At 38.9% G+C, this 17,377-nt stretch overlaps 1 protein-coding gene across 1 annotated transcript; it reads left to right on the top strand.

The window, feature by feature from the left end:
- Window positions 1-10,368: 10,368 nt before the first annotated feature.
- On the top strand, window positions 10,369-17,139 carry LOC130886519 (killer cell lectin-like receptor subfamily E member 1). Its single transcript, XM_057788441.1, has 6 exons — window positions 10,369-10,446; window positions 10,646-10,745; window positions 13,273-13,377; window positions 14,392-14,591; window positions 15,177-15,277; window positions 17,028-17,139. The coding sequence occupies exons 1-6, from the start codon at window positions 10,369-10,371 to the stop codon at window positions 17,137-17,139; spliced, it is 696 nt and encodes a 231-aa protein (XP_057644424.1).
- Window positions 17,140-17,377: the final 238 nt, after the last annotated feature.

Raw genomic sequence — 17,377 nt, 5'->3', positions numbered from 1 at the left:
CAGGAACAGGTAGGAGGCTGGCCCCAAGAGTTGGTGCAGTGACTTGTCTGTTACTGAGCCTATACCAGATGATTTTCCTGCTGATGCCTAGTCAAATTACACATCTGCCTTAGAGATTCTATTCTTGTGAAGAGACATCATGACCATGGCAACTCTTATAGAGGAAAAACATTTAATTGGGGTGGCCTACATTTTCAGAGGTTCAGTTCATTTTCACCATGGTGAGGAGCATGGCAGCGAGCAGGCAGACATGGTACTGGCTACATCTTGGTATACAGGCAGCAGGAAGTTGTCTGAGACACTGGGTAGTATCCAGAGCATATGTGAGGCCTCAAAGGCCACCTCCACAGTGATATACCTACTCTAACAAAGTCATACCTCCTAACAGTGCCATTCCATTTGATGGCCATTTTCTTTAAAATCACCACAACATCAATCCAATTGTGCACGTGCAGCATTAGCAAAATAAGGAATTTTATCCTGCCTTTACATAAAACCACGGAAACGTCCTCATTCCAGGCCTTTCAGGCACTGAGCTCAAACATCAACCAGATTCCTTTGGGTTTATGATTACCAAAACTTCAGTATTATTTAAATTTGTGTTTTTGTTTCAGCTTATCAAAAAATTTAAAAATAATTTGGCAGGCTTGAGATGGATCTAAGAAGGAAAAGAAGGGCAAATTGAAACAAGAAAATTTTAAAAAATATTTATTCTAAATAATACAGTAGCCAAAGAATGCAAACAAAACTGCTTGTTTCTCAAATTTCCTTAGAGGCTGGAAGGGATTAAATCAGAAGTACAATCAGTAGGAGTAAGACTATTTTAAAGTTTTTTTTCTTTTTTTTCTTTCTTCATTTATTCTTCTCTCATATGATACATCCTGAATGAAGCTTCCCTTCCCTCCAATCCTCCCAGTCCCTGCCTCCTCCCCCTCTTGCCCAGATGTCCCTGTCTTCCCCCAGAAAAACAAACAAACAAACAAACAAACAGACAAACAAACAAAAGAACAGGCCTCCCAGGGACATCAACCAAACAAGGCACAACAAGATACTATAAGACCAGATAAAAACCCTCATACCAAGGCTTAAAGAGGGAAACAATAGGAGGAAAAGAGTCCGGAGAGTACGCAAGAATCGTAGAAACACCCCCTTTCTACTGGCAGGTCCCTCAAAACCACCAAGTCAATACTCACAGCGTGTATGCAGAGGATCCAGCAGAGATCCAGGCAGGCTCAGCAATCGCTGTTTTAGTCAGTGTGAGTCTACTAGAGCCCCGCTCAGTTGATTCTGGAGGCTAGGCAGTCCTGGTGTCCTCCACCCCCTCTGGCTCCCACAGTTCTTCCCCTCCCTTTCCTGCGTGGTTCTCTGAGCTCTGAGCGGGAGGGTATTGGAGACCTCCAGCCTGGGCTCTGGTTCTACCTAATGTTTGGCTGTGGGTCTCCGTATGTACTCCCATTACCTGCTTGAGGAAGTCTCTCTGATAACAGCTGTGCTAGGCACAAATCTATGAGTATGACAGAACATCACTAAGAATCATTTTATTTATTGATTTATTTTCTTTTTGGCATTCATGTTTGCTTCTACCCTTGGTCTCTGAGCTATCCAGACTCCAGCCCCTGGTCATCTACGCAATGTTGCGTACGGGCTCCCTCTAGTGGTACAAGCCTCAAATTAGGCTAGTCATTGGTTAGCCACTCCCACAAGTTCTGTATCAGTGTGTGTGTGTGTGTGCGCGCGCGATGATTTCCTTCTTTTGGTTTTGCTGCTATGAGGTTATTTATTGCCTGTGCATTCACGGTGTATTTAATCTCTTTGGGTCGGCGTTTTCTTTCTAGTGCTTTCTGAAGGGCCTGATTTGTGGATAGATACTGTTTAAATTTGACGTTGTCATCAAATATTTTACTTTCTCCTTGTATGGTGATTGAAAGCTTTTGCTAGGCATATTAGTCTGGCCTGGCATCTGTGGTCTCTTAGAATCTGCAAGACATCTTTTCAGACCCTTCTGGCCTTTAGAGTCTCCATTGAGAAATCAAGTGTAATTCTAATAGTTCTGCCTTTGTAAGCTACTTTTGCTTTTTCCCTTGTAGCTTTTAGTATTATTTCTTTGTTCAGAATGTTTAGTGTTTGATTATTATGTTGCAGATCTTTTCTTTTCTGGTGCAATCTATTTGGTGTTCTGTAAGCTTCTTGTGTCTTTATAGGTTTCTTCTTCTTTAGGTTAGGAAAATTTTCTTTTTTGGGTTTTGCTGAAAATATTTTCTGGGCCATTGATCTGGGAGTTTTTTTCTTCTTTTATTTCTATTATTCTTGGTTTGGTCTTTTCATAGTGCTCCAAATTTCCTGGATGCTTTGTATTTTGCATTTTTTAGATTTAACATTTTCTTTGACCCATGTATCTATTTTTAATATTGTATATTTAATGACTGTGATTTCCTCTTCTATCTCTTGTATTCTGTTGCTGGAGCTCGTGTCTGTATTTCTGTTCCCTTACCTACATGTCCCATTTTGAGAATTCCCTCATTCCCTCACTTTGTGTTTTCTTTATTGCTTCTATTTCCATTTTCAGGTCTTTTTTTTTTTTTGTTTTGTTTTGTTTTGTTTTGTTTTGTTTTGTTTTTCGAGACAGGGTTTCTCTGTGGTTTTGGAGCCTGTCCTGGAACTAGCTCTGTAGACCAGGCTGGTCTCGAACTCACAGAGATCCGCCTGCCTCTGCCTCCCAAGTGCTGCCATTTTCAGGTCTTAAACAGCTTTATTTGTTTCCTTCAACTGTTTGATTTTTCTTGGTTTTATTTAAGAGATTGTTCATTCCCTCCAATTTTTTGTTTGTCCTTTCCTCGATTTCTTTAAAAGGGATTTATTCACTTCCTCTTTAAAGACCTCTATTATGTTTGTAAAGGTGATTTTATCCTTCCTTGGTCCCCTGTTAAGCATTGCTATAGTTGTCTTATGCTTGCCTGTATTAGTTAGACTAGACATGTATGCAATGTATTCAAATTCATCCTCTATTACAGTAACTATTTTCTCTTAAAAAATAAAAAGGGGGGAATGTAGAAGGCACGTAGGTACTCGTGCTCACAGAAGCACTAGGGAAACCAGGAATGTTAAACCTGCAGGGTTGTATCTTTAAAATGAGAGATATATATTATCTGTTTTCTGGCCAGAAGGCTAGCAGTGGAGGGGGTAAATAGTCTGGTGACTTCTGTGGTGTCTGTTTAGGCAGGCCACATTGACTCACCCAGAGCTTTATCTGGAGCCCGTTTATCTCAGTCAATCAACAGTTCTATCCACTTCAGACTCTTATCACAAACTTTGTTTACCTTGAGCCTGCTTCCTCAGTTAATCTATAGAACCCATCTTTATGGAAGTCTTCACTTGTACTTCACAGGAGTTTTGATGCAGTCATTTCTTAACCTTTGTGGTGCACATGAGTTTGATTTAAGTATTACTAAGAAACTTTTCCCCAAATTGTGCTGTGCTTACATATACCAAAAATAAACTACAGAGTGTGAGACTCCCAAAGTTAGAAACAACACTGGCTTCTGAGTTGTGTTGAATCGAATTTCCTTCTTCCCTGTCCTGGAACAACAGGCTGGTGGCTGTAGTGTTTGCAGAGATCATCCCACACCCACACACATACATTAATTTCCTCTTTTGGACCCTTGATAGCACAGTTAATCATGGCAGCAGAAAGCCACGCTGTGGAAGTAGATTACTTACCCTTTTCCAGAATGCTGCAAAGCAAGAGATCTCTTTTTCCAGGACACACCCCCATCACCTTTCTACCAGTAGGACCCTGGCTAAAGGTACTACCATTTTCTATCAGTGCCATAGGTGAGGTGAGCTAGCAAGTCTTTTATATCTGTGTTTTTGAGAAACGTTAGGTTTTTAATCATTTATAAATTCAAAAAAGGAAAAAATATTTGTGCATGGATTTATTTCTAATGATGGACAGAACTAAGACTCTCATCTAAACCTTTTCACTTAAATATAGAGCAGCTGTCTGCATATTCTTTCATAATAGAGAAGCCTGGTTCCTTCCTAAAGGCATTGGCTTATCAACAGCAGGATTATTTATCTGTAGGAAAATAAGTCATGTATCATCTGTTTTTACCTATCTGAGTGACTCCAACTAATGATTTTACAAGGCACGTATGTGACCCTCAACTTTCTTCATCACATAGAAGGCTGTGAGGGGTACCCTGTAGGTAGAGAAGTGAACCACATGAGGGGCAAAAGAAAACTTGGATCAGATTGGCTTCATCAACCTGGATCAAACCTCCGAGAGTCTGATGCCAGATTGTTTATTGTCAGCACACTTAAACCCAGTATAATTTGGAAAAAAAAGTTTCCTGCTGTAATATAGTCTCTGATGCATAAGAAAGCATGATTGCTTTGAAACTAATCTCAGGTTACATGTTATTGTTCCAAGAAGATAGATTCTAGAGATAGGCTACCTGTATTATTTTAAAGGCCTAAAGAAGAGTCTGGCCCAGACTTGGTTATACAGATAATGTAGGGCTCATTTGGTTTATAAGCCATCTCTGGTCCTGGTTGTGGTACTTTGGAGAAGTCTCTGGCTCTATAGTTAATGTGAGGATCATTTAAATTAATGCCCACCTCAGGTCCTGGTTGTGAGAGCTTGGGGAATCCCTTGTTGTAATGTACTAGTCACCTCCCATCCTGGTCATAGCAGCTTGATATGACCTGGTACACCAGAAAATGCAGATCACCAGGCCGCTAATCACTTCCAATTCCCAGATTTCTGGATGGGAGAGCAGGTTTTATGTCCATTGCTTTGAGAGGACAATTCTTTGTGCTTAACACTCCTGGTTTCTCTGGAGAAATGTGGGCTCAAGGACCCTAGTGCTGTGCTCCCAACAAGGCTGGATTTCCAAAATAACTATAGTCATTTTCCACATAGACATTAGGTGGCAGGCTAGATCCACTTGACAACTTCTTGTAGCTTCAGTTGTCACAATGCCATATTAAAAACAAAACTTTAAATGTATCAGAGACTTAAATGTGAGACTGCAAATTTAGATGTTAGTAGAGCTCAGCACCTTCTAAGTGAAAGGACAAACTCAATAAATGCATGAATAAAATAAATAAATGAATAAAATAAATAAAATAAATACATGAATAAAAGTCGTGTACAAGGAAAAAACACTTCAGGATGAAAAATCACAGACAATAGCCTGCTATAGGATTCTAACAGTGCTAGAAATCATAGCTAGAATTAAAAATGAAATCAAAAGCTTCTACATGGACAGGGAAACAGTTACCAGAATGAGGAGACAGATTAGAGAGTGCGAACTATTCATCCAATGACAGGTATGCACGCGAAAGTTCCTGGGAAGAATCTCACCTGACTAGACTGGAACTTGAAAGATTGTGCAGAGGGTGAAATGTTGCAGATGTAGGCCTGCGTCTTCAAAACTCAAGTAGTAATTTCCGCAGGCCCATACTATTATAGAACTATTCGCAATTGCTGAGTTAAACGTCTGTGGGTGGATGAAGGGACATACACACATGCACGCATGCAGATACACACAAGTATTATTCAGCTATAAGGAGAAACGAAATCATATTTTTAGAACGTAACAGACGCCGGGCGGTGGTGGCGCACGCCTTTAATCCCAGCACTTGGGAGGCAGAGGCAGGCGGATCTCTGGGAGTTCGAGGCCAGCCTGGTCTACAAGAGCTAGTTCCAGGATGGGCACCAAAGCTACAGAGAAACCCTGTCTCGAAAAAAAAAAAAAAAAGAAAAGAAAGTAACAGACAACAGACATAGAAAGAAAAGTAAAAAGAAAAGGGAGGACATATGTAAAAGGGTTTTGAAAAGGGGACAAGCCCTGTGTGCTCCTCTCCCTGGACCTGTTTCTTGCTGGCTGAGTCAAGAGCTTGGACAAAAAGTCTTTACCGCTCCATGGTCTGTCTGAACTCCTCATAATTAGGATATAAGACACTTAATGATTCTGAAAGTCTAGACTGTAAAGAGTAACAGTCACTAAAGTTTTAATTTTTTCCTTTTTTTTTTCTTGCTTTGCTTTCACTCAATCACTTAGCATTTAATTTTACAGAAAAATGCAAAGCGTGAGCCAGAGGTTCCACAAACAGTATATAAGTACACACAGTTAGAGACAGCTTCTACAAACAGTATATGTGTGTACACAGCCAGAGAGAAATCCTACTGGAGAGAATTAGATGAGAGAAGAACTTGTTTGAGATGATTAAAATAGGGGGATAGGGGATTCAATTCTTTTGAAGCAAAAAGCAGAAACAACAGAGATAGCTGATGTGAACTAGTGGGAAAATCTTAGAGGGTATTATGAAGGAGATCAGCTAATGACTTAACTGTCTGTTTTCCCAGGGTTTGCTTTCTGAATTTATGCAAAGACCTCTCTCTTTTTCAATGACAGAAACCCTAAGGGAATGACTCCCAAGTCATTGAAAGAGACATTCCTAAGATATACATCTGGAAATAGGCAGAAGATTTATATCTCAAAAGGAAATAGAAAGAATATGCAAACAAGTTTACAAAGGTCCATGTTTTTAAAAACACGAAGGCCAGTGAGTTATAGTCTGAAAGAAAACTGTCTAAAATTGAGTTAAATTCAAAGGAAGGTTAAGGGGAGTCTATATACTCACAGACACACAAACAGACACACACACAGACACACACATAGACATACACAGCCACACACAGATACGCACACACACAGAGAGACACTCAGACACAGACACACACACACAAGATGTGGGACTCCCCTCTGTATGCTGTGAATATGTTTTATTTCCACTGCTTATTAAATAATCTGTTTTGGGCCTATGGTAACACAGAAAAGAATGAGGCAGGAATTCCAAGCAGAGATAGAGGAGGAAAGAAGGCTGAGTAGGAAAGACATCATGTAGGTGTCAAAGGAGAAAGACTCCAGATGGAAATTTACCCAGTAAGCCACAATCTTGTGGAGTTACACAGAATAATAGAAGTGGGTTAATAAGAAGCCGAAGTTAATAGGCCAAACCAGTGTTTTAATTAATATAGTTTCAATGTGATTATTTCGGGTCTGGGTGACTGGGAAACAAATGAACAGTCTCCACCTACACACACACACACACACACACACAAACACACATGCACACACACACATTTCTCATGCCATTATGACTCAAATGAGTTAAAACTCTGACTCCAGAGAGGCAAAATTTATATAATATAAATATATTACATTATTTGTTATATAAATATAACAAAATTTTGGCAAAAAGACGCTTATGGGAAAGATCTATTTGATCTCACCAATGTTTTTCTGTTGCTTACAAGATCCACAGCTTGCTGTTGTCTCACGTGAGTTCTAAGCTGTGCTCTCACCCATCTTGTGGGTGCTAAAGGGAAATGCAAAGCGTCAGTGAGAACTTTGCTGTGGGAACTGCAAAGCACGAGCAAGCGGCACGTTTTCTCCTGAGCTCCCAGTTCCCTCCTTCATATCCCGCTCCCCACTCTGCTGATTACCACATATTAAAGTTTTAGCATAAGTTCCTGGGATTTCAACCTTGTTTCAGGTATGTTTATCATTTCTGATTGAAGTTTTGGAACATATAATTAACATAATTTGTTCTTGGGGAAATAATTCCCCTTTAAAGCATGTTTTTAATTTTTTATTATTTCCTTATTTTATATGTATAGTGTTATGCCTTCATGTACATATGTGCACCATGTGTGTACCTGGTGTCTCAGGTGACTATTAGAGGAGATGCCATAGCTTGGGTCAGGAACTACAGAGGGTTTTGAGTCACCATGTGGGTGTTGGGAATTGAACTCAGGTCCTCTAGAAAAGCAACCAGGATTCTTAATTCCTGAGTCATCTCCCCAGACTTACTTAAGACATTTTTATTGAAAACAAACATTAATCAGAGTACACAAGAAAGCAAGACTTCTTTTTATTTGACGCATATTCCCAATCTACAGAAATTAGTGACACACCAAAATAAGGACACCACCAACTTCAGTTCTGTACAGTAACTTTCAGGTATGGTAATTTTTCACAGTGAAACTTATCTCAAAATCTGAGTCATAAACAAGTGACTTCTGTCTGATCCATGTTTGCCTGCTTTGCTGTGGAGAGCCAAAATTAGGAGATAGCATGCAATTGAATTTTCTCACTTAAAATTTTGGATATTTTGGTATTTGGTCTGTCTTGACTGTTTTTGTTGTTGTTTGTTTGTTTTCATGGACTAAATGAATAGGGTATGGACTTCCTTAAATACCAACTTAGTACAAGAATCATTCATAATGACCTCAATGGAGGAAAGGGTGAAAATCATATCGGAGCCCTGCACTCTAATTATAGGCTATAAAAATGCTACCTTGGAGGTACAGCCAAGAACACTGAGGGTTCTAGCCACATAAACAGAAAATCACTTGGTGCATTGCCTAAATTTTATGGTATGAGCATAAGTGATCTTAAAGAAGGTTGTGCCTAGGAGCTTTGGAGATTAGTTCTTTCTAGAGTTATCCCTGACTTTTCTCAGGTTCAATAATTGGTTCATTTGAGAAATTCACATTCCTTGAGCAACAATGCATATTTATTATTATTATTATTATTATTATTATTTTATTATTGTCTTTTAGAGACAGGGTTTCTCTGTAGCTTTGGAACCTGTCCTGGAACTAGCTGTTTTAAACCAGGCTGGCCTTCAACTCAGAGATCCGCCTGCCTCTGCCTCTTGAGTGCTGGGATTAAAGGCATGCATCATCACATCCTGGCCAACAATACAGATTTAAAAAGCATTTTCATGCACTATTTTTTATTTTGTGGATGCAGTTTTTCCTTTTACTTTTTAGACTTAATTTATTTTACATCCTGACCACTCTTATGACTCCCTTCACCCCCAATCTACCCTTCCTCCATAATAGCTCAGAAATAGGCAGACCTCTCATGGGCTTCAACAAAGCATGGCATATCAAGCTGCCTTAAGATCAAGTACTACCCCTGTATTCAGGTTGGGCAAGGCAATCCAGTATAAGAAATAGGTTCCCAAGAGCTAGTCAAAGCAAAGGTGATAGTCCTTGCTCCTGTTGTTGGGATTCCCACATATAGACCAAGCTACACAACTGTCGTATGTATACAGAGAATCTATGTCAGTCTCATGCAGGCTCCCTGTTGTTGGTTCAGACTCTGTAAGTTCCCATGAGCTAGGCTAGTAGTTTCTGTGGGTTTTCCTGTGATGTTCTTAACCCTTGTTTTCTATAATCTCTCCTCCCTCTCAGCAGGATTTCTCAGTCTGGTCCAAAGTTTGGCTATGGGTCTCTGAATCTGCCTCCATCGGGCACTGGATTAAGTTCTCTGATGGCAACTGGGGTAGTCATCAGTCCTATCACAGGGGGTGGCAAGTTCACACTAAGCTTCCACTGTTGCCAGGAGTTTTAACTGGAGCCATCTTTGTAGACTTGTGGAAGTCTCCTTTGCATCAGGCTTTTACCCGACTCCATAAAGCCCCCTTTCCAGTCATCTCTGTCAGCACTGTCTTTCTCTGCTTACTCCACAACCCAATCCTTCAAGTTCCCATGCCCACCCATCTTCAGTCTAACCAGGAGATCACCTCTATTTCCCCTTCCCAGGGAGATCCATGCATCTCCCCTTGGTACCTCCTTGGTTCCCAGCTCTCTGGGTCTGTGGGTTGTAGCAAAATTATTCTTTACTTTACAGTTACAGGAAAAGTTCTTCACCAACTCTACATCCAACAGAGAGATGATATCTAAAATATATAAAGAACTCAAGAAACTAAACATCAAGAAACACAATAATCTAATTTAAAAATGGTTACTGACCTAAAAAGAGAATTCTCAATAGAAGAATACTTCGCTGTGTAAATGTTCCCCATTTTCTTTATCCATTATCACACTTATTTAAGAACTTATTTGGCCAGGCACATGTCTAGAACTCCACTCTTTGGAAATAAAGGCGGGAGAATTAGAAGATCAAGGCCTGTCTAGTTGTATAGTGAGACTCTGTCTCAAAAGACGAAGGGCTGGGAATGTAGCCCACTGGTAAAGCACTTGCATAGCTTAGAAAGGTGGGTTAGAGCCTCAGTACCAGAATGTTTTAGAAAATAGAACATGGCTTTGAACTTCTCTAAAATTATTTTGTTTCATTTGCTTCTAAATTTTTGGTAACATGTCTACATTTATTTTAAACTTTGAAGTTGAAAACATGCCTTCATAAAACCTTACTTGCATATCTATTCATCAACGCAAAATATCTTGGAATTAATGACTTTATTCATTTTTATTAAAATATATGTCCCCAAATTAAAATATGCTGATATTTGCATTTTCTCCCACACAGTTTTTTTCTGTTTATGAAGATGAGTGAAATGCCTATGACCCGTTCTACCCTAAATGTGAAATCCCAGCAGAAGTGCAAAGCAAAGAAAAATGTTTTTGTTTTTTTTTTTTTTTTTTGTTTTTTTTTTTTTTTGTTTTTCGAGACAGGGTTTCTCTGTGGTTTTGGAGCCTGTCCTGGAACTAGCTCTTGTAGACCAGGATGGTCTCGAACTCACAGAGATCCGCCTGCCTCCGCCTCCCAAGTGCTGGGATTAAAGGCGTGCGCCACCACCGCCCGGCGCAAAGAAAAATGTTAAGAATACATTTCATTCAAATGAATTGTCATTCATTGAGCAGAGGGAAAAGCAGCAAAAACATAAGAAGCACAAAAACACAGTAGAAGACATCTCTGGTGAAAGTATGATACTCTATTTGGTGAATATGAAGTGACTGTTGAAAATTTAGGTTAAGATTAAGGTTTTTTATGTACTAGGGAGATACAAAAGTGGCAGAAAGATTTTTTCTTTCGAATCTCGTTAGCAATACACAAGTTAAGTGAAGTATCAACTTAATTTAGACCATAAGAAAGACCACATGGTTAATACTATAACAATTTAAAGAGTGATCTGGATCGTTAGACTTTTCACTAAGTTGTTGCTGGAGACTGTTTGTTTGTTCCTGGCTGATCAGACCATGAAATAACCACACAGAAACTTTATTATTTACAATACTGTTTGGCCAAAAGCTTAAGTGGATTTCTGGCTAACTCATATCGTAGATTAGACTATCTCTATTAATCTGTGTGTTGCCATGAGGCTGTGGCTTAGCAGGTAAAGGTCCAGCATCTGTCTCTGGTGGAGCTACATGGCTTCACCCTGGCTCCACCTTCTTTCTCCCAGGATTCAGTTTAGTTTACTCCCCCACTACTCCCCACCTCCTGTGCAGGCCCAAGACAATCCTTTATTAACCAATGGTGTTCACAGCATACAGAAGGGAATCCCACATCACTAAGTGAGAGTTGCTTTTGCCTTGAGTGGAAAAATCAACTTTTGAGAAGTGAAAAAGTCTGGGACTGAATTCCCTGACTACAGCATTTTAGGAATTAATGTGTAAAATAATGACAGGGTGTAGCTCTCTATGGTACTGGATTTTCCAATCTTGTTTAGGGCACTGAGAGTTTGATTAGGCTGGTGGGTTTCTGGACCAGAGAGACTTGATCTTTAATCTTGTTATATCCTGAAACAAAAAAAAAGACAGATGTATTTCTTTCAGACATGAAACTCAAAACAATTTGGATGTCAGCAAGGATAAAATCAAATATTTGTTAAGATTTTTTTTTGTAGGTAATGTAGTTATAGATTATAGCTTATTTCTGGGATGTTCCTCTGATTTTCATAGGCTTTCCTTTTCCAGACCTAAATATCTGGAAATCCAAGCTTAGATAGAGGAAGGGAGTTTAGGAATTTGCAGAAGCCAACTCAAAGATTCCAATAAATACATAAATAAACACCTGAACTTGAGTGGCTAAATTCTGGGAACCAAAATCCCACCTTCATTCAGTCCTACCTTATATCTTTAATCACAGGAATATTCCCAGTGAAGGACACTGTTAAAACAGAGAAAGTAAAAAGAAAATTAAGTTTTCCATGGGAATTTAGGTAGTCTAAAAACTAACCCCCATATAAAAAGAAAACAAAAATTTACTGCAGTGAAGCATAAGCGTTTGACACTTGCTGTTATAGAATGCTCACTTAGAGTCTGTTGATGTTCACTGAATGCTCCTAAGGGAAAATTGCATCCAGCCAGTGGTGAGTATTTGAAATGGAATATTGGCAACAAAGCAAAATAAAACAAATCAAAGTAAAAATAGATGTGATAAGCTGACCAAGAGCAAGTGGGCCGCTGTGTGGTACTGAAGATCAAAGTGAAGTTAGAGTCTTATTATGGATGTGAATCGGACCCAGGCCATTTGCTTGCATAGAGGAGGTAGAATCCATTTAGCTGAGTCTATTCTAATTTGGCAGATGCAGTGGGAAATGCTGGCAGTGGGGCCACCCCTCATTCTCAGCTCTGTTACTAAAGTCTCATCCTTGCGTGTAAACCATGAAACATGTATGTTCACTGGGTTAAAGAAAAGAGCCAGAAAATATGGAGGGAAAATGGACCGGTCAAATGATGTTGCATTGGCTTCCTAATTCAGAATGTAATCACATTTACAGGGAGGAACTCAGGTCTAGACCAATCTTTTCCCATCTATGTTTCAACTTGTATTCCTGTTTAGTTCCCCACACACACCCTCAAGAGGGTGATAGAGTAGGGTTTGGAGATCAAATATAGTAATTACAGGCTCAGTTCCATTGATTATTTTAACCATAACTGCTACATAAAAAAGCTTTTTACATCAGTTCCTATTTTATACAAATTGTGAATTATTCACTGATTTTTGGCTTAATTTTCTCCTGTGGTATTTGTATTTCCTATATTGAGTACTGAATTCTGTTTTAAATTAAGGACATATAAACTAATTCCATGGAACATCTCAGATACACTAATTTGTCATGTGACCTTTAGTAATTAAATATATTTCGGTTGTTCAGATACTTTTACTCACATGCCATTATTTCCTTTAAACCTTGGGAGAAAAATACTTTTTTTGGTTTTTCGAGGGTTTCTCTGTGGTTTTGAAGCCTGTTCTGGAACTAGCTCTTGTAGACCAGGCTGGTCTCGAACTCACAGAGATCCTCCTGCCTCTGCCTCCCAAGTGCTGGGATTAAAGGCGTGCGCCACCACCGCCCGGCTTAACAGACTTGCTATGACATTCAGAAGTAAATGAGCATTAGGATGCTCTGCTGATGAAAATAGACCCTGGGGCAACTCTGTCTGTCCATTACCTCACTGCTGCTGCTAACTGGCTTAGATCCCACTGTTTGATTTCTCGTTCTCAGAGAATTTCTCACTTTTCCCGTGGAGACTCATCTCTAGTTTGCTTGGTGTCATGTGCCTTCTCCTGATGGCTGTAGCTGTAGCGGTGACCATTTCCACTGCAAACTGTGAGTGTCCCTTCTCCCTGGTCTCCTTGGTGCCATGAGCCTTCTCCTGATGGCTGTGGCTGTAGCGGTGACTGTTTCTACTGCAAACTGTGAGTGTCCCTAGTGCTTCTCCCCTTTCTCCTTTGAGCCAGGCTTTCAGCAACTCATCAAAATTCCTCCTTCACTGTGGGCACAATTGTGTATGAGACATTGGGGTGGGTCACAAGTACCATCACCAGAAAAAAAAAAAAAAAAAAAAAAAAACCAAAAAAGCCACCATGGTCTTTTAAACATTTTCTAGAAAATTGCTTATCATTATTCTAGAACAGAGGCCTTTTATTAATTCTGTTATGTATCATTATAACAGAAAGAGCTAATTATGATGTGGACTATTTTTGTAGTATCTTCTGAAAGAACAAGTCCCACAGCCCAGCCAAAAAGGTAGGTGTCGGTTTCCTAGCCTTTGTGCACAGATTCAATCAAGAAAACACTTTTATTGTTTATATTAACTCCATGAATAGCAGACAGAGTTTTCACAGGCAACACTCTTCAGCGTAAGTAAGAAAAGAAATGACATAGTCCCAGAAATTTAACAACTAGCGTTAATATGGAACAGAGGTTTTTATTTATAGCAAACTAACATAATACACAAATATTGTTGGTGTTATTCTATATCTCTGGATAAAGCATAAACAATTTACAGGATTCCATGGTTTTGTATGGAAACAGGATTAATGGGAGAACAAATTTTGGAAGTGAAACTTTTCAAGAAAGAAAGAGAATCTAATGATGATGGAAAGAGGTGTTTCCACTGCAAGAGCTATGGACTTAGGAAAACTCACAGTTCAGCAGCGAGGATGGATAGGTCTCAGCAGATGTATATTTATGAAATAGAAAAAGTCTGAAGGTTCATAGAAAAAAGATAAAAGTGTGTGTTTTTAGCCCAGAGTTTAGTATGATTATTTTAGTTGTCTTTATAGGATGTTGTTACAGTATTTTAAGGATACAAGTTTGTTGTTATAAACAAGTAAAAAGCAACATCAGAATCTCTGAACTTTTTCAGGAGAGTGACAGACATTCGTTCCCTAGGACTTTATCATCCCTGCCCAGAGAACTGGGTCTGGTTCAGATGCAGTTGTTATTACTTCTCCAAGGAAAAGCTAAGCTGGAGAGAGAGTCAGCTGGCCTGCTTGTCTCTCAATTCCAGTCTCATAAGGATTAGCAGAGAGGAGATGGTAAGTTGCTTCAAATGTGAGTTGCAAGGTGCGAGATCCCCAGAGGGATTAATAGGGTCAAACTGACCGCTACTTACTCTTGCTTACGGTTTGTTCAAGTTCAATAGCTGAAGAGTAAAATTGTTATATCTTTTGTTTCAGTTTTTATGTGCAAACTATAGGGTAGACTTATGTTTTTAATAAAGATAAAAATAGTAAAATAATATTTGGAATTTCATTCATGATGAATATATTGAAGCTGGGTTTGGTAGCACAGGCCTATAATCCCATTTCCTTGGGAATACAAGGCTAGTGGATTCCAAATTCAAGACCTGCTTGGGTTACAGAGTGAGTTGAGGACAAGCCTACACAACTTAACATGACTCTCTCTCAAAATAAAATAATAAAAAAAGAAGAATATGACGGGTTGAAGAAAGTAGCTCAGTGGCAAAACATTTCTGAGGTGTGTCTTATAATACACCATCATTTAGTGAGACTGCAGACTTCAGACATAGATTAAATATATACAGAGTGAGTTGACTTTTTCAAAGGCATATGACTGAGATAATGATGAGAACGCTACATGTTCCGTTTTCTCACTTCCAGGATTTTTTTCGTTTGGACTCTTTCTTTTGGGTTGGAGTTTACTATAATGGAACTAGCAAAGAGTGGCGATGGGAAAACGATTCAGTTCTGTCCTCTAGGACGTAAGTATCCACACGGCATCAGGTATTTAATTTAGATATGGTGTGAATGGGGGGTTGTGGACACAATTTCAGCAACACTAGAGAACTGAGGAAACAATCTTTTATACCTATCCCATGTGCGGAGGAATTTTTGCTTGAAAATATTCTTATTAACTTCCATAATAAACTAAAAGAAGCTATGTGGCACAGATGAAAGGTGTTCATTATCTCTTCATAGTTTCCCTGCTAGAAGTCTGAGCCTAAGTGTCAGCAGGTACACCTTCCAAAGCCCTCCTCAGCGTAGAGCTAGCCCTCCTCTGTCTTTTTACTAATTCCTCTTCTGAAGATGCCAAGTCACACCAGGGCTCACCCTAATGACCTATTTCAGTAGAGTTATTTCTTAAGGACTCCACCTCCAAACAGATTGTGAATACTAGAAGTAAGGAGTTGGGATAGCATAATAAGCCCTTTGCCTCTTTGCTCCCCCAGTTTTACAGCTTTCTCATTTGCAAACATATTTGTACATTGTTCTAAAACTACCAAAGCGATCGACTCTATCCCAGCACCAATTTTCAGTTGGTTAGATCTCCGACTCACCACAAGGCAAACCTCTTCTCCAATGTGAATTTATGGATCCCCAAACATGAAATATTTATGAAATATTTGGAAGTGGGACAGACATAGGCTAGACTTTCCTCATTCTGGAAAGAAGCAACAGAAACACATGTTTATTGAAACCCACCCAAGCAAGCTAGAAACTTTTGGGGAGGCAAAACTCCTCCCACTCCTTTTTTTACATGAAAAGTTGCTTATATTCTCTGTTTAACTTTTAAAACATTATACACACTGAATAATAAAACAAAAAGCAATAGCAAATAGTCCTCTGCTCATTCATCACTTCATAAAAAGTACCAGCTGGGGACGATGTTCCTAGAACTGACCCTGGACACAGTTCCCAGGCAGATGAGCATTATCCTCACAGGCTTGTCTTGACACTCTCCTTCCAGGTTTAGATCCACTACTTCTCCCCATCAGGAAGGTTTCTCAATTTACTAGAAGAGAGAGAGGCAAACATTAAGGAAATGACACCTTTAGCTAAATGATCAGGCAATCCTTTCATTTGTCTAAAAATAAGTTGGCACACCTTCATTTAACACAATGTCCTTTAGTTCTAAGTCTCAAGAACAACTCTCAGTTTAACATCTATCCCCTGGCCTGTCATAGCAATGACTGCATTATATAAGATCTAAGGTCTTCTCCAATATGTTATTAATGTCCTCTTGTGTTTAATATTTGACTCATCATGAGACTAAACACTGTAGTGCCAAAATATATATTTATACCGCTGGCAACTTTTAATTATGTGAGTTATGCAGTTCGTTTTGCTCTATTTTTTTTTTTTAATTGCAGTGTCATGGATCCAAGGCAGACCTTTGATCGTGCTAGCATCATGTTCCCCTGCTGAGCTAGAACTCTGAGCCCTATTCACAGGCTCACTATTTTTTTAAGTTTCTTTTTCTAACCTAACAACCAACTGACATTGCTTCCCCACTCACTCTTTCTTTAGTTGAAATATTAATTAATATTTACAATTCCATACGGAGTTGATAATTTTGCAGTATACTAGCATTTTACCAATATGAATAACAGGTTTTGGAAATCACACGGGTTGCATTTTTAAATTGTATATGTAGGGTGACAGTTCTGTAGTCCCCTGTGGATTTGAATGTCATGTAATTTATTGATAACAGTGTAACTTGTTTCATTTTAGGTTTTGTGGTTTTGAAACTGATATGCAAGACTCCTGTGCATCTTATAAATCAAAAGAAATTTGTTTTCTTGAAAATTGTACAAATAAACTGGAATATATCTGCAAGAAGTAGCATATTTAATCCTAAGAGCTCACAAAAGATATGAAAATGAAACATTTCTTCTCAAACTTCTCTTTGGGTTGTTTATTTTCTGAAGAAAACATTGTAAATGTTTGCCTCTGCTTAAATAAAATTATATTCAAATACATTTTAGTGTTATGCCTTGTCAATGTTTATGCTAACATATTTATTGCATATTGCATGCATTTTAGAAGACAGTGTAATAAATGGTTTCTGAATGAAATGTGAT

This window comes from Chionomys nivalis, chromosome 1 (genome assembly GCF_950005125.1).
Source record: "Chionomys nivalis chromosome 1, mChiNiv1.1, whole genome shotgun sequence".
Classification (NCBI taxonomy): Eukaryota; Metazoa; Chordata; class Mammalia; order Rodentia; family Cricetidae; genus Chionomys; species Chionomys nivalis.
The sequence above is the reverse complement of the archived record's forward strand: the minus strand, read 5'-3'. Positions and strand labels throughout refer to the sequence as shown.